The 15,155-nt window shown below is 35.8% G+C and overlaps 1 protein-coding gene across 6 annotated transcripts in view; it reads left to right on the top strand.

Moving 5' to 3' along the window:
• The window catches only part of CDK8 (cyclin dependent kinase 8), a 119,925-nt gene that overhangs the window by 27,737 nt on the left and 77,033 nt on the right, over positions 1-15,155 (top strand). Inside the window, exon 1 of one of the 6 annotated variants that reach the window (XM_016421853.2) lies at positions 8,444-8,576. The exons of the other annotated variants lie outside the window; for them this stretch is intronic. Coding sequence (XP_016277339.1) covers positions 8,512-8,576 — 65 coding nt within the window. The 5' untranslated portion in view covers positions 8,444-8,511. Of the gene's footprint in view, positions 1-8,443; positions 8,577-15,155 lie in introns of those variants that run through there. 6 annotated transcript variants of the gene reach the window in all.

A 15,155-nucleotide genomic window follows, 5' to 3' on the forward strand; every position in this document is an offset into this window, starting at 1 on the left:
CTATTTGTCAGGCACTTGGAATACAGAAAGATGCAGAAGACTGTCCCAGCCCTTGAGGAGCTTACATTCTAATGAAGGAGACAACAAGCAAACAAATATGTACAAACAAGTTATTCAGGGTAAATAGGAAATAATCAAAAGAAGGAAGGTCTTAGAATTAAGAAATAAGATGTCCTATAGAAGACATGGTTTTAGTTGGGACTTAAAGGATATCAGGGAAGCCAGTAAGTAGAGATGAGTGAGGAGAGCATTCCCTCTATGAGGGACAGTCAAAGAAAACCCCAGAGCCAAGAGATAGAATGTCATGTTCAAAGGGCACTGTCTTGAAGAGTACATGTTGAGGAGTATAAGGTGTAAGAAGACTGGAAAGGTGGAAGCGACTAAGCTATGAAAGATTTTGAATGTGAAACTGGATTTTGATCTTGGAGATAATAAAAAACTACTGGAGTTTATTGAGTGGAAAGGGGGGATGATATGGTTTGACTTATACTTTAAGAAAATCACTTTGGAAGGCCATTGTATTAAAATGAATAACTTGAAATTTTTGTTTTTTGTTTTGTTTATGTTTATTATGTTTATGTTTTGTTTATTTAGTTAATGATTTTTCTAATTAATGTTTAGTAATTAAGTTTTCACAGGTGTACAAAAAAATAGGCTGCCATAAACAAACTTGGCTGCATATACATACATAAGTTATAGTTTGTATATGCAACCTATTCTTTCATAGATAGTCAAAGTAAAGAGCTGGATCTTTTTCCTCATGCTAGAATTATTGGAGCCATTCAGATAAAGAAATGAAGTGATTTACTCAAAGGCATAGAACTGGTTAATGAAAGAGCTAGGTAGGACTGGAGTGTTATGACTCCCTGCCCCCAGTTTTTTAATAAAGAAACAAACTGTATTTTAAAATACTAATTTATCTTTGCCATTAAAAATTAGTTTTCAATTAACAATTATTTACTTTCCCAATTAAAAAAAATGAACCCTCATAATAAATATACATAGTCAAAGAGAATATATTTCCACATTGTGTTAAAAAAATGTCTCATTCTATATTTTGAATCCATTACCTCTCAAGAGGTGGCTAGCACAGATTATGATCATTCCTCTGCATCATAGTTGGTCTTTGTGTTAATCAAAGATCTCAGTCTTTTCAAGTTGTTTCTCTTTACAGTGTTGTTGTTTATGTCCTTGGGCTTATTTGGCACTAAATGATTGAATTACATTTTTACCTGGGTTTTGCTTACCTAGTTTCTTCCAACTGTTTGCTATATTTTTAAAAATAGTATTAAATACTTTTTATTCTTATTGTTTCATAAAATAGCATAATTAGTAATACCATCTATGGCTCCTTCCTTTCAGCTTTTTTGCTATCATTTCCTTTGAGAATCTAGATCTTTTGTTTGTTCAAAGGAATTTTGTTATTATCTACTTTTATCAAGTATCTCCTTTGCAATTTGATTGGGATGTCTTAACTTTATGGATAAATCTAAATAATAACTTTTTTTATTATGGGCATGGCATAACCACAAACAATCTTCAGGTATTTAAGTCTTATCTTATTTGTATGAAAAGTATTTTCTAGTTGTGTTTATAGAAGTCTTGAGTATATAGGCATATATTAGAGATATTGTGGGTTTGGTTCCATATTTTTTAGAAGGGGTTCTCTAGACTGCTAAAGAGGTCCAGACTCAAAACTATTAAGTTCCCATGGTCTTTAGTTTCTTTTCTCTGTCTAATTTTGTAATTAGTTTGAATGTTATTCCTCTTTTTAAAAATTTCTTCCCTGTTTTTTAGTACTGAATGGAATTCTTTATGACTTAGTCATCAAATAAAAAACCTGCTTGCATGTAGGAGTGATATGATGGAAGGAAAAAGTGATGTAGGATATATACTTGTTTGTAAAATCTCATGGTTGAGGATGATGAAAGATTATGAATAGTGACACTTTGCAAGTGTAGAGAAACCAATTTAAAGAAAACTTAGTCTGAGACCTAACCAAAGTTATACAGACAGCATTTAAAGATGAAACTGAAAGGATTAGGAATATAAAACAGAGATGATATAGAAAAGATTTGCAAAGATTTCTATGACAATAGAAGAGAAAATATTCTTTAGAATATTTTTCCATGGTTATTTCATAATCCCATGTTCATAATCCTACCACCCCTTTCCTCCTCACTCCTGGAGCTGACAAACAATTCAACTGGGTTATATATGTATCCTTGTTCAAAACCTATTTCCATGTTATTCATATTTGCAGTAGAGTGATCTTTTAACATCAAAACCCTAATCATATCCATATCAAACTACATGATTACTTATATGTTTTTCTTCTGTATTTCTGCTCCTACAGGTCTTTCTCTGTATGGGGATAACATTCTTTCTCATAAATTCCTCTGGATTATTTTGGGTCATTGCATTGCTGCTAGTAGAAAAGTCTATTACATTCCATTGTACCTCAGTGTTTCAGTCTCTGTGCACAATGTTCTCCTGGTTCTGTTCCTTTTGCTCTGCATCAATTCTTGGAGGTCTTTCCAGTTCACAAGGAATTCTCAGTGGAAATTTTTTTATTGGCAATTATCACTTCTTAATAACTTGGAGGCCCCACTCAAATTACTTGTATTTGTCTCAAAAGCTCCAGACATGGTTATATCTAGTTCTCCTGTAGCCTTTCACTGGCCTGCTCTCTGTCTTAACAATATACCCTAGTCATTAATTTACTTTATGAATTTTCACTCTGAACATTTTCCTGATAATCTTGTCTTTTTCCACTTCCTTGCCATCTTTCAGTTTACTATTCTTCTCTAGTGGCCTGAAACAATAGTCTGTTTATAGACTATAAAAATGTTGCAAGAATAGACTATTTTTAGATTAGAAAAACTCAAGTTCTTTGAGCAAATCACTTAATTTCTTTATCTGAATGGCTTTTCAAGCATAACATAGAAGAGTCAACAATGAAACCTAGGTTGTGAACATGGGTCCATCTCCAGAGAAAGAATTGATAAAATATAAGCAAAGCAAGACATAGTTTTATATATATACACAATTTTTTTCTCAAATGATACTTTCTTAGTGTTGGGAGGGAGGGGAAAGAAAAGAAGGAGAGTTCAGAGAGAATTTTAATGTAACAAACAGTAGTTTGGGGGGGGGGTAGAGATAGTAATAGGGAACTTTGGAAGGGTGAAGTTTTGTTTTTTTCTTGAAAGATAAATTCAATTTTGGACTTGTTGAGGTTAACCTTTTTAGGGGACATTCATTGAGATGTGTAATAAGTATTTGGAGATAAAAGCCTAGAAGTCAAATGTTGGTGCTAGATGAGTACATAGGAGAATAGAGCATAGATAATTGAAACCTTGGGAGCTGATGAAATAAATGAGTAAATTATTATCTTTTTAGAAAAGACCCTTACCTTCTGTTTTAGATGAATACTAAATAACAGTTCCAAGGCAGCTAGCCTATTGGAATTAAGTGATGCTTGTCCAGAATCACATAGCTGATCTTGATTTGAACTCCAGGCCTGGCTCTCTATCCTTGACCCACCTAGCTGTCCCCAAGTAAAGTCTTATCTTTATATAAGAGAAAACGTCCAAGGACTTTGCTCAGGTTTCAAAGGTACCTTATAACATATAACTTTAGTAAGTGGGGCCTTGGCTAAGATCCAACAAGGGAGATTGAAGAGATAGGCGGGTGGGAGTAGAATTAAAATGAAAACCTAGAGAAAAGAGGGAAAAAAATGAAAGAGGGAAAAAAATGAAAGAGGGGAAAAAATGAAAAAATGAAAATCTGGAGAAAAAGGTGACAGAATGTGTCAAAGGTTACAGAGAGGTCAGGGTTGAGGATTGACAAAAGGCCATTAGATAAGGCAATTAAAAGATCATAGGTAACTGGATAGGGCAGTTTTAGTTAAATGATGAGATGAGAAGTTGGGCTTTAGAGAATTAAAAGTGATTGAAAGGAAAGGAAGTGGAGGCACCCATTATAAGATAGCTTTCTTGAGGAGTTAACCACAAAAGTGAGAATAAAGATGATAGCTAGCACAGATAGATGGATCACCTGAGGATAATTTTGAGGATGGAGAAAGATGTGGGCATATTTGTAGGCAATAGAGAATCAGTATACAGGAATGTATTGAAGATAAATGAGCATGAGCATAATAGAGGGAACAATTTGCTAGAGAAGACAGCATGGAATGAGATCTTTTGTGTATGTAGAGTGGTTTGCTTTAGTCAGACAGATCTGTTTATGTGAGAACGGAATGAAGCAGACTATAGTGTTACATAGTATCTGATAAAGTGAGATGAGCAAGATAGAAGAGGAGCTATTTCTGAATAACCTCAATTTAAATATATTTGCAAGTACTTAATTTCAAATATAATTTACACATTACATATTTATTAATAAATGTTGAAATAAGTATATATATTTAAAATGAGACAAGATTCTCAATTGAGAATATGGAAAGAAAGGGAGGCATTGGAGGTTTGGTTAGAGATTAAAAGGTTTGGAAGAACTCCGTTGAGTAGAATCCTAAATTAGGGAGTATTAATATTGGACCCAGTTAGTACAGTTTCATGATTTTTCTCTAGCTTCAGTCAGCAGTGGATGATGAAAGTGCCCCAAAGTTTGCCAGATAAGGGGACAAGGAATTTAAGAGAAGAGGAGAGTGTAAATTCAACCTGGTTCAAGCCCATGTTGTCAGACTTGGGAAGGGAGGAAAGGGAAACTAGTGTAGGAGTGATGAATTGACAGAGAATTGAGGGGTTGAGAGATTAGAGGTTATGGTATAGATCAGTGTTGGTGAAGGTTTTTGAGTTTGAGTACTCAGAGGGCAAATTCAAGCTGTCTGTGAAGTGTACACTCCTTCCCCTCCTCCCCCCAGCATTACTCAAGAAAGTGGAGGGAGCAAGTGCTTGCTGGGAAGAGGGGGAACAGTGTTGGCTATGCATGGGTGCCAATACTTCACCAGTGCTGGTATGGATGAATTACAAGATTGGGTTTATAAGACAGGGAGAGAGGGAACATCAGTAAATTGTGATCAAATAAGGAAATTTCATAGTTCATAAACATGAAAGTAGTACATTTGTGGTTGATGGCAAGATCAAGGATAAGACCATCTTTGTGTTTGATAGAGGTAGCCTGGAGGAGCAGGTTCATAGGAAATAAGTTGAGGAACTGTGAAAATAGGGTGTTTAAGAGAGTTATCTACATATGTTGAAGTCCCCTTGCATGAGGATAGAACTTGGGGAGGAAAGATTGTGAGCAGGACCCTGAGGAAAGAAGAATGTCTTGGAGTCAGGAGACAAGGGTTACCAGAATTTTAATTGGATGGTTGATATTGCTTGAGTGAACTTCACTTCTTAGTGATGCTGTTAGGAGAAGCTGAAAGTCAAAGTGGAGAGCAAGGAGTAATTCCAACTTCCCAGGCATCAGTTAGTCAATAGAAATGAATGATAGTGTTGCCAGATCTAAGACTGGCTAAGGAGGTTGTGCATACATATGTTAACCTATCTCATGCTAGAATGTGACTTCCTTATGGGCAGAAATAGTGTTTTTTCTTTTTTTCTTTTTTTTTCCATCTCCAATGTTTATATAGTGCCTGCCACAAAGCAAGCCTTTTTAATGATATATGCTTGTTGATAGAGTGATATATATATGGATTAGTGATTGACACAGATTAGTGAAACCTGCTTTTATTTTAAAACTTTTCCTTTCTCACTTCCTCTATCTTATGGCTATCATTAAGACTGTTTCCTCATAATGACAAGGCCTCCCCGGCCTCCTTTTCCAGTATAGGCTCCACTTTCATCTTTTCCTCTACATACCTAATGAAAAAATTCAAAAGATTGAGTCACCCTATCTTTATGAGACTAAAACAGGCTTCTGACAGATTGAGCCCCTGATTATCACAGAAGTTTTGATCCAATCATTTTAGTTTCCTGAAGCTCAGAATTCTGGAGATCAAAATATCCACTACTTTGCGGCTTCCCAATAAGCAGAGATTATAGGATTAGACTAGTTAGCTTGGCCCTTACAGATTTTTTTCTTTGTTCCATATTATGATTGCCATATAACAGTGTTGGTGAAGTATTGGCACATGTGCCCAGCTGTCAGGAGCTGTTCTAGTCCCCCTGTTCCCAGTGCCCGAGGACATTTTTTGCATTCCCTGTCCCTCTGTCTAGCCATCCAAAGCAAGCACTTCCTTCCCAGCCCTCTCAGATAATGGGTTTGGGGGGTGGCTCACAGATAGCTTGAATTTGCCCTTTGGGCACTCAAACTCAAAAACCCTTCTTCATTGCTTCCAATATAACTTTATAACTTATTTTTATTTTCTCCACAGAGATAAAAATTGCCACATTTTACTGTTATTTCTTATATCCCTCCATAAACTGTTGAAAAGGAAATCAGAGTTTTCCTTAGGTGCTTGGTCTTGGTTTGCTGGCATTTCTCTATTTAAAAACTTTTTTTCTTCATCACAGTGCTAAATAAATCTATTTGAAGTTAGAATTTAAACAAGGGGCCAGACTTTGTGCAATTACAAATTGGAGGAAAACTGCATAAAGTTCTTTACTTCTTTTCACAAAGGTGTTAAAGCTGGAAACAATTCCAAAATCATCCATTCTGGAACTCTACCTTCAGTTAGCTAAGAAATTAACTACATTTTACAGGTGAAGTAAGTGAGGCACACAGAAAAGTTGTAATATGCCATGGTCAAACTGAGTTTATTGCTTGGGGTAGGAGAGCAATTTAGGGGAGTAGTTAGAACTCAGTTTGCTTTCATTTTCTTGATTTCTTCTTTCTAATCATTTATTTGATTTCTTCTCATTTACAGAACATAGTTCTTATTTAGAAGACATCAGGAAAATACCAGTGTTATAGCTTTTGGTTGGTGGATTCAATTTCTGTTTTCAGATCAGTTCACTGAAAACTTATTAGCTTATGTCAAAAGGGGCAGAAAAGGAAAAGGCTCTTAAGTTTCCTGGAATGAGTAAGAGGGGCATATAGTATTGATGAGCATAGACCTGTCAGGGAATAAAGTTTAAGAAGCCTGGAAAGGTAGGTAATGAAGGACTTTGAAGGCCAAACAAGGCATTTTATATTTCTTCCTGTAGACAGTAAGAAGCCACTGGATTTTATTGAGCAGGGAATTGGATGTGCACTAAAGCACTTTAGTGGCTAAAGGGAGGGCTGAGCCAAAAGGCTATGATGAGGTGCTGAGATCCTTTATTAGAATGGTGGTAATGTCAGAGGAGAAAATGGGGTGGGTGTATTTAAAAGATATTGTTAAGGTGAATTTTCCAGGTTTTGGGTAACAGCATGTCTATGTGGGTGAGATAAGGAAGAATCCAGATGACTCCTGGGTTGGGAGCCTGAAGGACTGGGAAGATGGTTTTCCCCTCTACACTAATAGGGATGTGTGTGTGTGTGTGTGGGGGGGGTGATTTCTGAAAGGTAGTTGGAGAAATCAGCCAAGAAATTTGGATAGGAACAGTAAATTTGAGAATCAGCATGGAGATGGCATTTGAATCCATGGGAGCTGATGAAATCACCAAGTGAATTATTGATTGGTTGCTTGTTGTCTTTCATACTTGAAGAACTATGTACAACTGTGGCTGATCAGATCAACAGGAACTCAGAAGGCTCTACCACAGGGTACCACAAATAGCTTGTATGAACATTTAGGATAGAGATGTCTTTAAATTTGTACATCTCACATTCATTTCTTTTGAGTTATTACAATTCAGCTTTCCTCTTAGAGCACAGCAGCTTAATTGCCGCTGGCATGCCATGATGAAAGATCCTTTGCCAGTGTCTTCCATATCTTAAAATCACTACCAAAGTTCTTCAGAGAGATCTTGAGAGTGTTCATGTGTCAAGTTACATGAGTCTGTCTCGTTTAGGTCAGTGTTTATCTGGCTGTGATCATCTATTGAATGCTTTTGCTTTCTTCTTTAATTTTGTCTATTATCAGTTTTGGATGCAAATTTCTTAATTTTTAACCATGGGTCCTGACAATAGAGGAATTGAAGGTATTATAGCAGTAGCAGAATACGGAGGTTTTTTAGGAAATTAGTGGGAAGGAGCCCAAAGGTGAATGGAGGTAATCAGTACAAGTGAGATTAAGGAAATGTTGAGGATTTGGGAAAAAATTAAAGCTTATTAAAAAGACACACCCAGAAAAAGTTGTAACAGAACTCTGTAATGACACTTGTTTCACACATTGTTGTATATAGAGAGCAAATTATGTTAAGTGATAGCTCATGAAATGAAAACCTCCTCCAGCATCTTCGCCTGACCTTGAAGTAAATAACATCTCATAAGCAAGTTTATTTCTTTACATTCTTTCCTATTATCTGTAAATATATTTATTTGTTATTTATAAAGTACGTTTTCATATTTAAAAGCACATAAAACAAAAAATTTGTGTTTTTTTCGGGGCCAGAACAGATTAATTGGATTTCCATTGATTTAAATGGGGAAATTCGATTTTACACACGAACAAATTGAATTATGAGCTTGGCCATGGAACGAATTAAACTCGTGTGTCAAGGTACCACTGTAGTCTGGAAAATAAGGTTAGTCATTATTTCCATTTGTATTTTTGTAGTCATGTATGTTGTTTTCCTTGCTCTTTTTACTTTGTATTATTTCATATAAATCATTCCCTCTATATTCATCTTGTATATTGTTTCTTATAGCATAATAATATTTTGTTATGTTTATACACCACAATCTATTTACCCATTCTCCATTTGAATAGGCATCACTTTGTTTTCAGTTTTTTGCTACCACAATCAGCACCAACAGTGTTGCTATAAATACTCTAATGTATGTAATACCTTTCTTTTTATAAATAACACAATTTTCATCATATGCATAATAATGGTATTTCTACACCAGAAGTTATGAACAATCTAGCTAATTTATTAGCATAATTCCTATTATTTTTAAATGGTTATGCTAATTCACAGCCAACACCAACACATTAATATGCCTTCTTAACAAACAACATTGACTATTCCGATCTTTGGGCATCTTTGCCAGTTTGCTTGGATGTGAGGTAAAACTTGAGTGTTGTTTTGACCTTCCTTCCTTCCTTCCTTCCTTCCTTCCTTCCTTCCTTCCTTCCTTCCTTCCTTCCTTCCTTCCTTCCTTCCTTCCTTCCTTCCTTCCTTCCTTCCTTCCTTCCTTCCTTCCTTCCTTCCTTCCATTTCCCTCCCTCCCTCCCTCCCTTCCCTCCCCCCCTCCCTTCCCTCCCTCCTTCCCTCCCTCCCTTCCCTCTCCCCCTCCCTTCCCTCCCTCCTTCCGTCCCTCCCTCCTTCCCTCCCTCCCTCATTACATGGGAACCCTCTGTGTCTGCAAGATCTCAAGTTAGAGGAGCAAGGACTATAAAGATATTGAGATGTGAGTACCAATTCTTGTGTAATCTCTGTTTGAATTTCCTGATGATGAGCTTTTTCCTTTATGCTATTAGTGATTTGGAGCATTTTTTTTTCAAATGGATATTAATGTGTGCATTTTTCTTTTGGGAAATATTTGTTCATATCCTTGGCCTTGTTTATTAGGAAATTGCTTTTGTCCTTTTGTTATTTAATTTCTTATTAGTTCCTATCATATGCTCTCTGTTCCATCCATTTAGCTTTTGCTATACCCTATGTATGATATTCCATCTTCTACTTCTGTGCTTTTGTTTTAATTTAATTCTCATACCTCATTCCCATACGCTGGATTCCTTTAAAGCACAAATCAGGCAACATTTCCTATAAAAGGCTCTTTCTACCTCCCTTCCTGCAATAGTTAATGCTCTTTTCTCCTTGGTATTACTTTGTATTGGCATAAATATTGGAGGGGATGTGGCAAAATGGGTGGAATTGTGAACTAATCTAACCATTCTGGAAGGCCATACCCTTTGATCCTGTAATACTACTACTAAGTCTATATCCAAAAGAGATAATAAACAAGAGGAGAGGACCCAATACTTGTACAACAATATTTATAGCACCTCTTTTTATGGTGGTAAATTGGAAATGGAGAGGATGTCCATCAATTAAGGAAGAGCCGAAACTGTGGTATATGTTGGTGATAGAATACTATTGTTCTATAAGAAATACGATGATTTCAAGAAAAGTTGGAAAGATCTACATGAACTGATACAGAATGAAATAAGCAGAACTGGGAGCATTATACATAGTAACAGCAATATTGTGTGATGATCAACTGTGAAAACTTTGCTAATTTTAGCAATGCAGTGATCTGGGACAATTGTAAAAGGACTGACGATGGAAAATACTATCTACCTCAAGAAAAAGAACTGTTGAGTTGAGCTGCAGATCAAAGCATAGCATCTTTAATATCAGTATAATTATGGTTTTATTTTGGGGTTTTGGTTTTGTACGAGTCTGCTCTTACAACAGTGACCAGTGTGGAAATGTGTATTGTATGATAACACATGTATGGCCTGGGGGGGGGGGAAGAAATTATGTTGTGTTTATCTGTATACATGTTGTGTCCCTTCAGTAAAATGTAACCTGAGGGCAGAGACTATTTTTTATCTTTTTTTCTTTGTATTCCTAGTGAGTGAATGCGCCTTGCTCAGATCCTCCAAATCAGAATCAACCTTACCTCTCCTACAGTGTTAGTCTCTTTAAATTCTTTTATACTCAAATTAACAACTGCTCTGTCCTGATTTCCCTTCTTAATATGTAGTTAAGATATCTATATCTGTGATATGTATGTATACATACATTTTAATATATATTTTTATATATACACATATTCAGACACGAGTATACACATGGAGATATAGATGCAATATATGTAAATTATTTTTACTTAAAGAATGACAGTTGTACTAATTAAAACAAATAATAAAACATAACCTTAAAGCTCAGAAAACATTGGAACAGGAATATACTTTGGAAAGTGTGGTAGGGGAGAGAGAGAAAAATGGGAAGGAAATAGGGAGAGGAGAAAGTAGAAAAATTATTGTCCATTTCAGCAGAATAAAGTAATGGTATTATCTCTCTTACCCCAGGTGGTATTCTCAGGGCTTAACAAATATGTATCAATTTATACTGTCCAAGATGGGAAATAACATGTACATATAAAAATATCAACGTACTAAGTAATAGAGTTGTGTAAAAAATAGACTCGAATACAGGACTACAATCCCCACAATTCCTTGCTCCACTTCCCCAAAATGCCTTGTAATCTCACCTGGGCCAAGATCGAGAAGGTATTTAAGCTGATTCAAAGGCTTTTGAGAGCGCTCTCTCGCTCTTTTGGACTTCCATTTTGGAGCAGATGCATCTCTTCTGTGATGTGATGTTTTCTGGCCTAGGCCTCTGGCCTAGGCACGTGTTTTTTTCTTATTCTGTATTTTCTTTAATCTTTAACCTTTAATAAACCTCTAAAAAATATAATACTCCTTGCAGAGAGAAACTAATTTCTACCTGCCTCAGTCTCCCCGTCTCCCCTAAATTTTAATCTTTACAGTTGGAGGTACTAAGATCTGTGGGGATCAGGAAAAGAACTTGTGTAGGAGATGACATTTGAGTTGAGCTTCAAAGGAAGATTCTATTGCATTACAGGCTGTATAAAAGACAAAAGATGGAATGTATGTTTTCAGAAATAGTGAATAGGTCAATTTGGCTTGCATTCTATGGTTCATTAAAGTGCTTAAAGAGGAATAATGTACAAAAAGTCAGAAAAGATAGTCTGGAGCCACTTTTTGAAGAACTTTAAATACCAAACAGGAGCTTGTGTGTAGAGCCAATAGGGAACTTTTCAATTTTATTCAGGGAAGTATCCTGATCTTATGTATGGTTTTGGAATATCATAGCTATGTGGAGGATGAATTAGAGGAGGCCAGATATTGTGAAGGCATTGAGTCCTTAAAAATTAAATGTCAGAATAGTCTAAGTAAGAGGTGTTAAGGGCATGGACTAGGGTCCTCTCTATGTGAGTGGAGAGAAAGAAATGTAATTCAGGAAATGTTTTGAAGGTAGAATTGATGAGACTTGTCAGTGAATTGTATTTGGGGATGAGGCAGAATGGAGAATTGAGGATGTTCTGAGGGTTTCAGCTTGGTGAAATGATGGTGTTCCTGAAAGAAAAAAGAAAGGTAGAAAGAGAGGATGTGGTTAGGAAAATGAGTTTGAGATGCTATTGGATATCTAGCTGGAGAAATCTAATAATAGGTGATTGGTGATACTGGGCTAGAGTTCAGTAGAGACCAAGGTTGGATCTCTATATTAGTATTCTTCTATCAGTCCATTAGGCCAGATGAGGACACCAGAACAGTATTCTGAGCATGGGAACTCTTGGCAAATAAAGCTCAAAACCTGAGGCTCTGAGGCTCCTTCTGGTGTTGCTATTGCAGCCTGAGCTACTTATAAGGTAGCTGTTTAATTCTAACAAAATTACTCTGTAATTAACTTTACATAGAATGCATCTGTTCTATAAAGTGAGGGATACCCTGACCTTAAAAAGGACATGCTAAAGAGAATATTAACTTTCCTATAAATATTACCATTCGAAACATTTCATTGTTGTTAGTGCACACTAGAGGAATCAAGACACTAAAATGTAAGATCAGACACTAAAATTACTAACAGCAGATTTTGAAGAACTGGATGAATCGCAACACTAGGGCATAGATTATAGATCTTTTTTTTTTTTGAATACTTAGCATTATAAAATCTGCTTGTTTCTCATAAACTAGGCATTTTACTTTTGGAGGACTTGAGAGGCATAGAAGAATAAGAAATGCTACTACTCTTAGAGCCCCAAAGCTAGAGAGACTTTGGCATGTAATGTAGGAAAACTGGCTTTACCGGAGTCTGTGCTGCACCTGTTTGACAACTATGTAAAGATTCTTAGTTTTCAGTGTCATCAGTCAGGACCGATTTGCCGATTTGCAGTAATTTTTCTGTAAGTCTGGAAGAATGGATTTTCAAAATTTTACCTATCATATTTTCCATCATAAGTCAATACTTTGTAGTAGTTCCAAGGCAAAAGAATGGGAAGGGTTAGGCAATGGGGTTAAGTGACTTTCCTAGGGTCACAAAGCTAGGAAGTATGAGGCCAGATTTGAATATAGGACCTCCTATCTCTAGACCTGGCTCTCAATCCATTGAGCCATCTACTTTCCCCCAGAAGAACTGTTTTAAAGGTGAAATATATTACACTAATTTACATGATGTATGATACAGAATACATTTTGCAACTTACATAAGACATTTTATTTTTCTCTTTTGTAAGACAATTGAAGGTTTGTAGGGCTAATATAGTAATAACATAGTAAGAGGGAAGTCAACTGGCTAGAAGTATTGGGATCTTGAGTGATGAAATAGATAAATTTAAAAGTACTGATTGAGATGTTAGAATTTGGTTTTTAAAATATACTGGGGAATTATATAACAATGCTGAGTAGAGAAATTATCATATTTTGTTTCCATCCCATATTTTTGTTCAAGGATTTGAAAATTATGGTTCAAATTCTAAGATCAGCCCATCTGACACCCCCTCACCCCCACATTTTGTGGTTATTCAGTTTCTGATATTCAGTGACGTTTTCCCCAGTAGTGCCACAGACGGATACATTTCCTTATGGCACAAAGCCAGTCTGTTAGAAATGAGCATAGTAAAAATTTTTGGTTATTGAAAAAAAAGCTTTCATCTCTTGTTCCTATTCTCAGATTAGTAGTGATATATAAAAATACCATAGCAAATGCTGCCAATAACATAAAGGGGGAAAGGGAGAAAAGGAAGGAAAGGGTCTGCTTTGTGCCAGTTACTTACTGTATTACATGCTTTATAAATATCATCTGTTATTTTATATCAACCCCTGAGGTAGGTGCTATTATTATACTCATTTTATAGTTGAGAAAAGTAAGGCAGACAGAGGATGTGACTTGCTCAAGTCATATAGCTAATAACTTTCAGAGGCAGGCTTTACACTCAGATCTTCCTGACTCCAGGACCAGTACTTTATTTACTGTTTCAAGATTGCCACTTAACTTATTTTCTGATATTAGGCAAATTATTTGACCCCCTCAGAATGTGTGTGAGACTAGGCGATTTTTAAGATCCTTTTTGAGCTCCAAAATTGTATGAGCTGCTTTTGTAGACTGACTTAGTCACAGGAACTGGGTAGGTTTCCTAGCCACCTTTGTGGTTAACAGACTACAAATATTTACTTTGCATCTGTGTGTATTGTACCTGTCATCAATATTTATTGTACCTACTTAAGTAGAGTTTTTTGTCAAATAGTATTTTTCTTTATATTTCCAAAAATTTCTTCCAGAATAACCCCTTCCCCCTATCCTGACACTATGTTGGCAGAGGCTTAATGAGAGATGTTGCATTTTTGTAGTTGTATTTAGTTTTTTTTTTTCAATTTCAAGTAAAAACAGTTTTTAACGTAAAAATTTTGAGTTCCAAATTCTCTATGTCCTTCCTCTCTGCTCACATTGAGAAGGCTAGCAGTTTGATATAGGTTACATATATACAACCATACAAAACATTTCCATATTAGCCACGTTGTGAAAGAAAACACAGACCAAATAAAGAACATGAAAAAAAATAGTAAAAAATAGTATTCTTTGATCTGCATTCAGAGTCCATCAGTTCTTTCTCTGGAGTTGGATAGCATTTTTCAATATAAGTACTTCAGATTCATCTTGGATCATTTTATTGCTGAGAATGGCTTGAGTTTCACAGTGGAATATTGTACAATGTTGCTTTTGCTGTGTACACTGTTCTCTTGGTTCTGTTTATTTCATTTCGCATCAGTTCATGTAAGCTTTACAGATTATAAAAAAATCTTCCAGGTCATAATTTCTTTTAGCGCAATAGAATTCCATTACAATCATATACCACAGCTTGTCCATCTAATCCTTCATCCATTCCCCACCTCCCTCCCCCAGTTGTTGGGGATTCCCTTAATTCCTAATTCTTTGCTGCCACAAAAAAAACTGCTATATTTTTATACACATAGTTCTCTCCCTCCACCTTTTTTGGGGATCACTTTGGGTTATGAACCTAGTAATGTTTTTTGCTGGTTTTAAGGATATGCTGCACAGTATTATAGTTTCAAATTGCTCTACATAAGGGTTGGATCAGTTCACAACTCTACAACAGTGCATTTAGTG

This window comes from Monodelphis domestica, chromosome 4, assembly GCF_027887165.1.
Source record: "Monodelphis domestica isolate mMonDom1 chromosome 4, mMonDom1.pri, whole genome shotgun sequence".
NCBI classification, from domain to species: Eukaryota; Metazoa; Chordata; class Mammalia; order Didelphimorphia; family Didelphidae; genus Monodelphis; species Monodelphis domestica.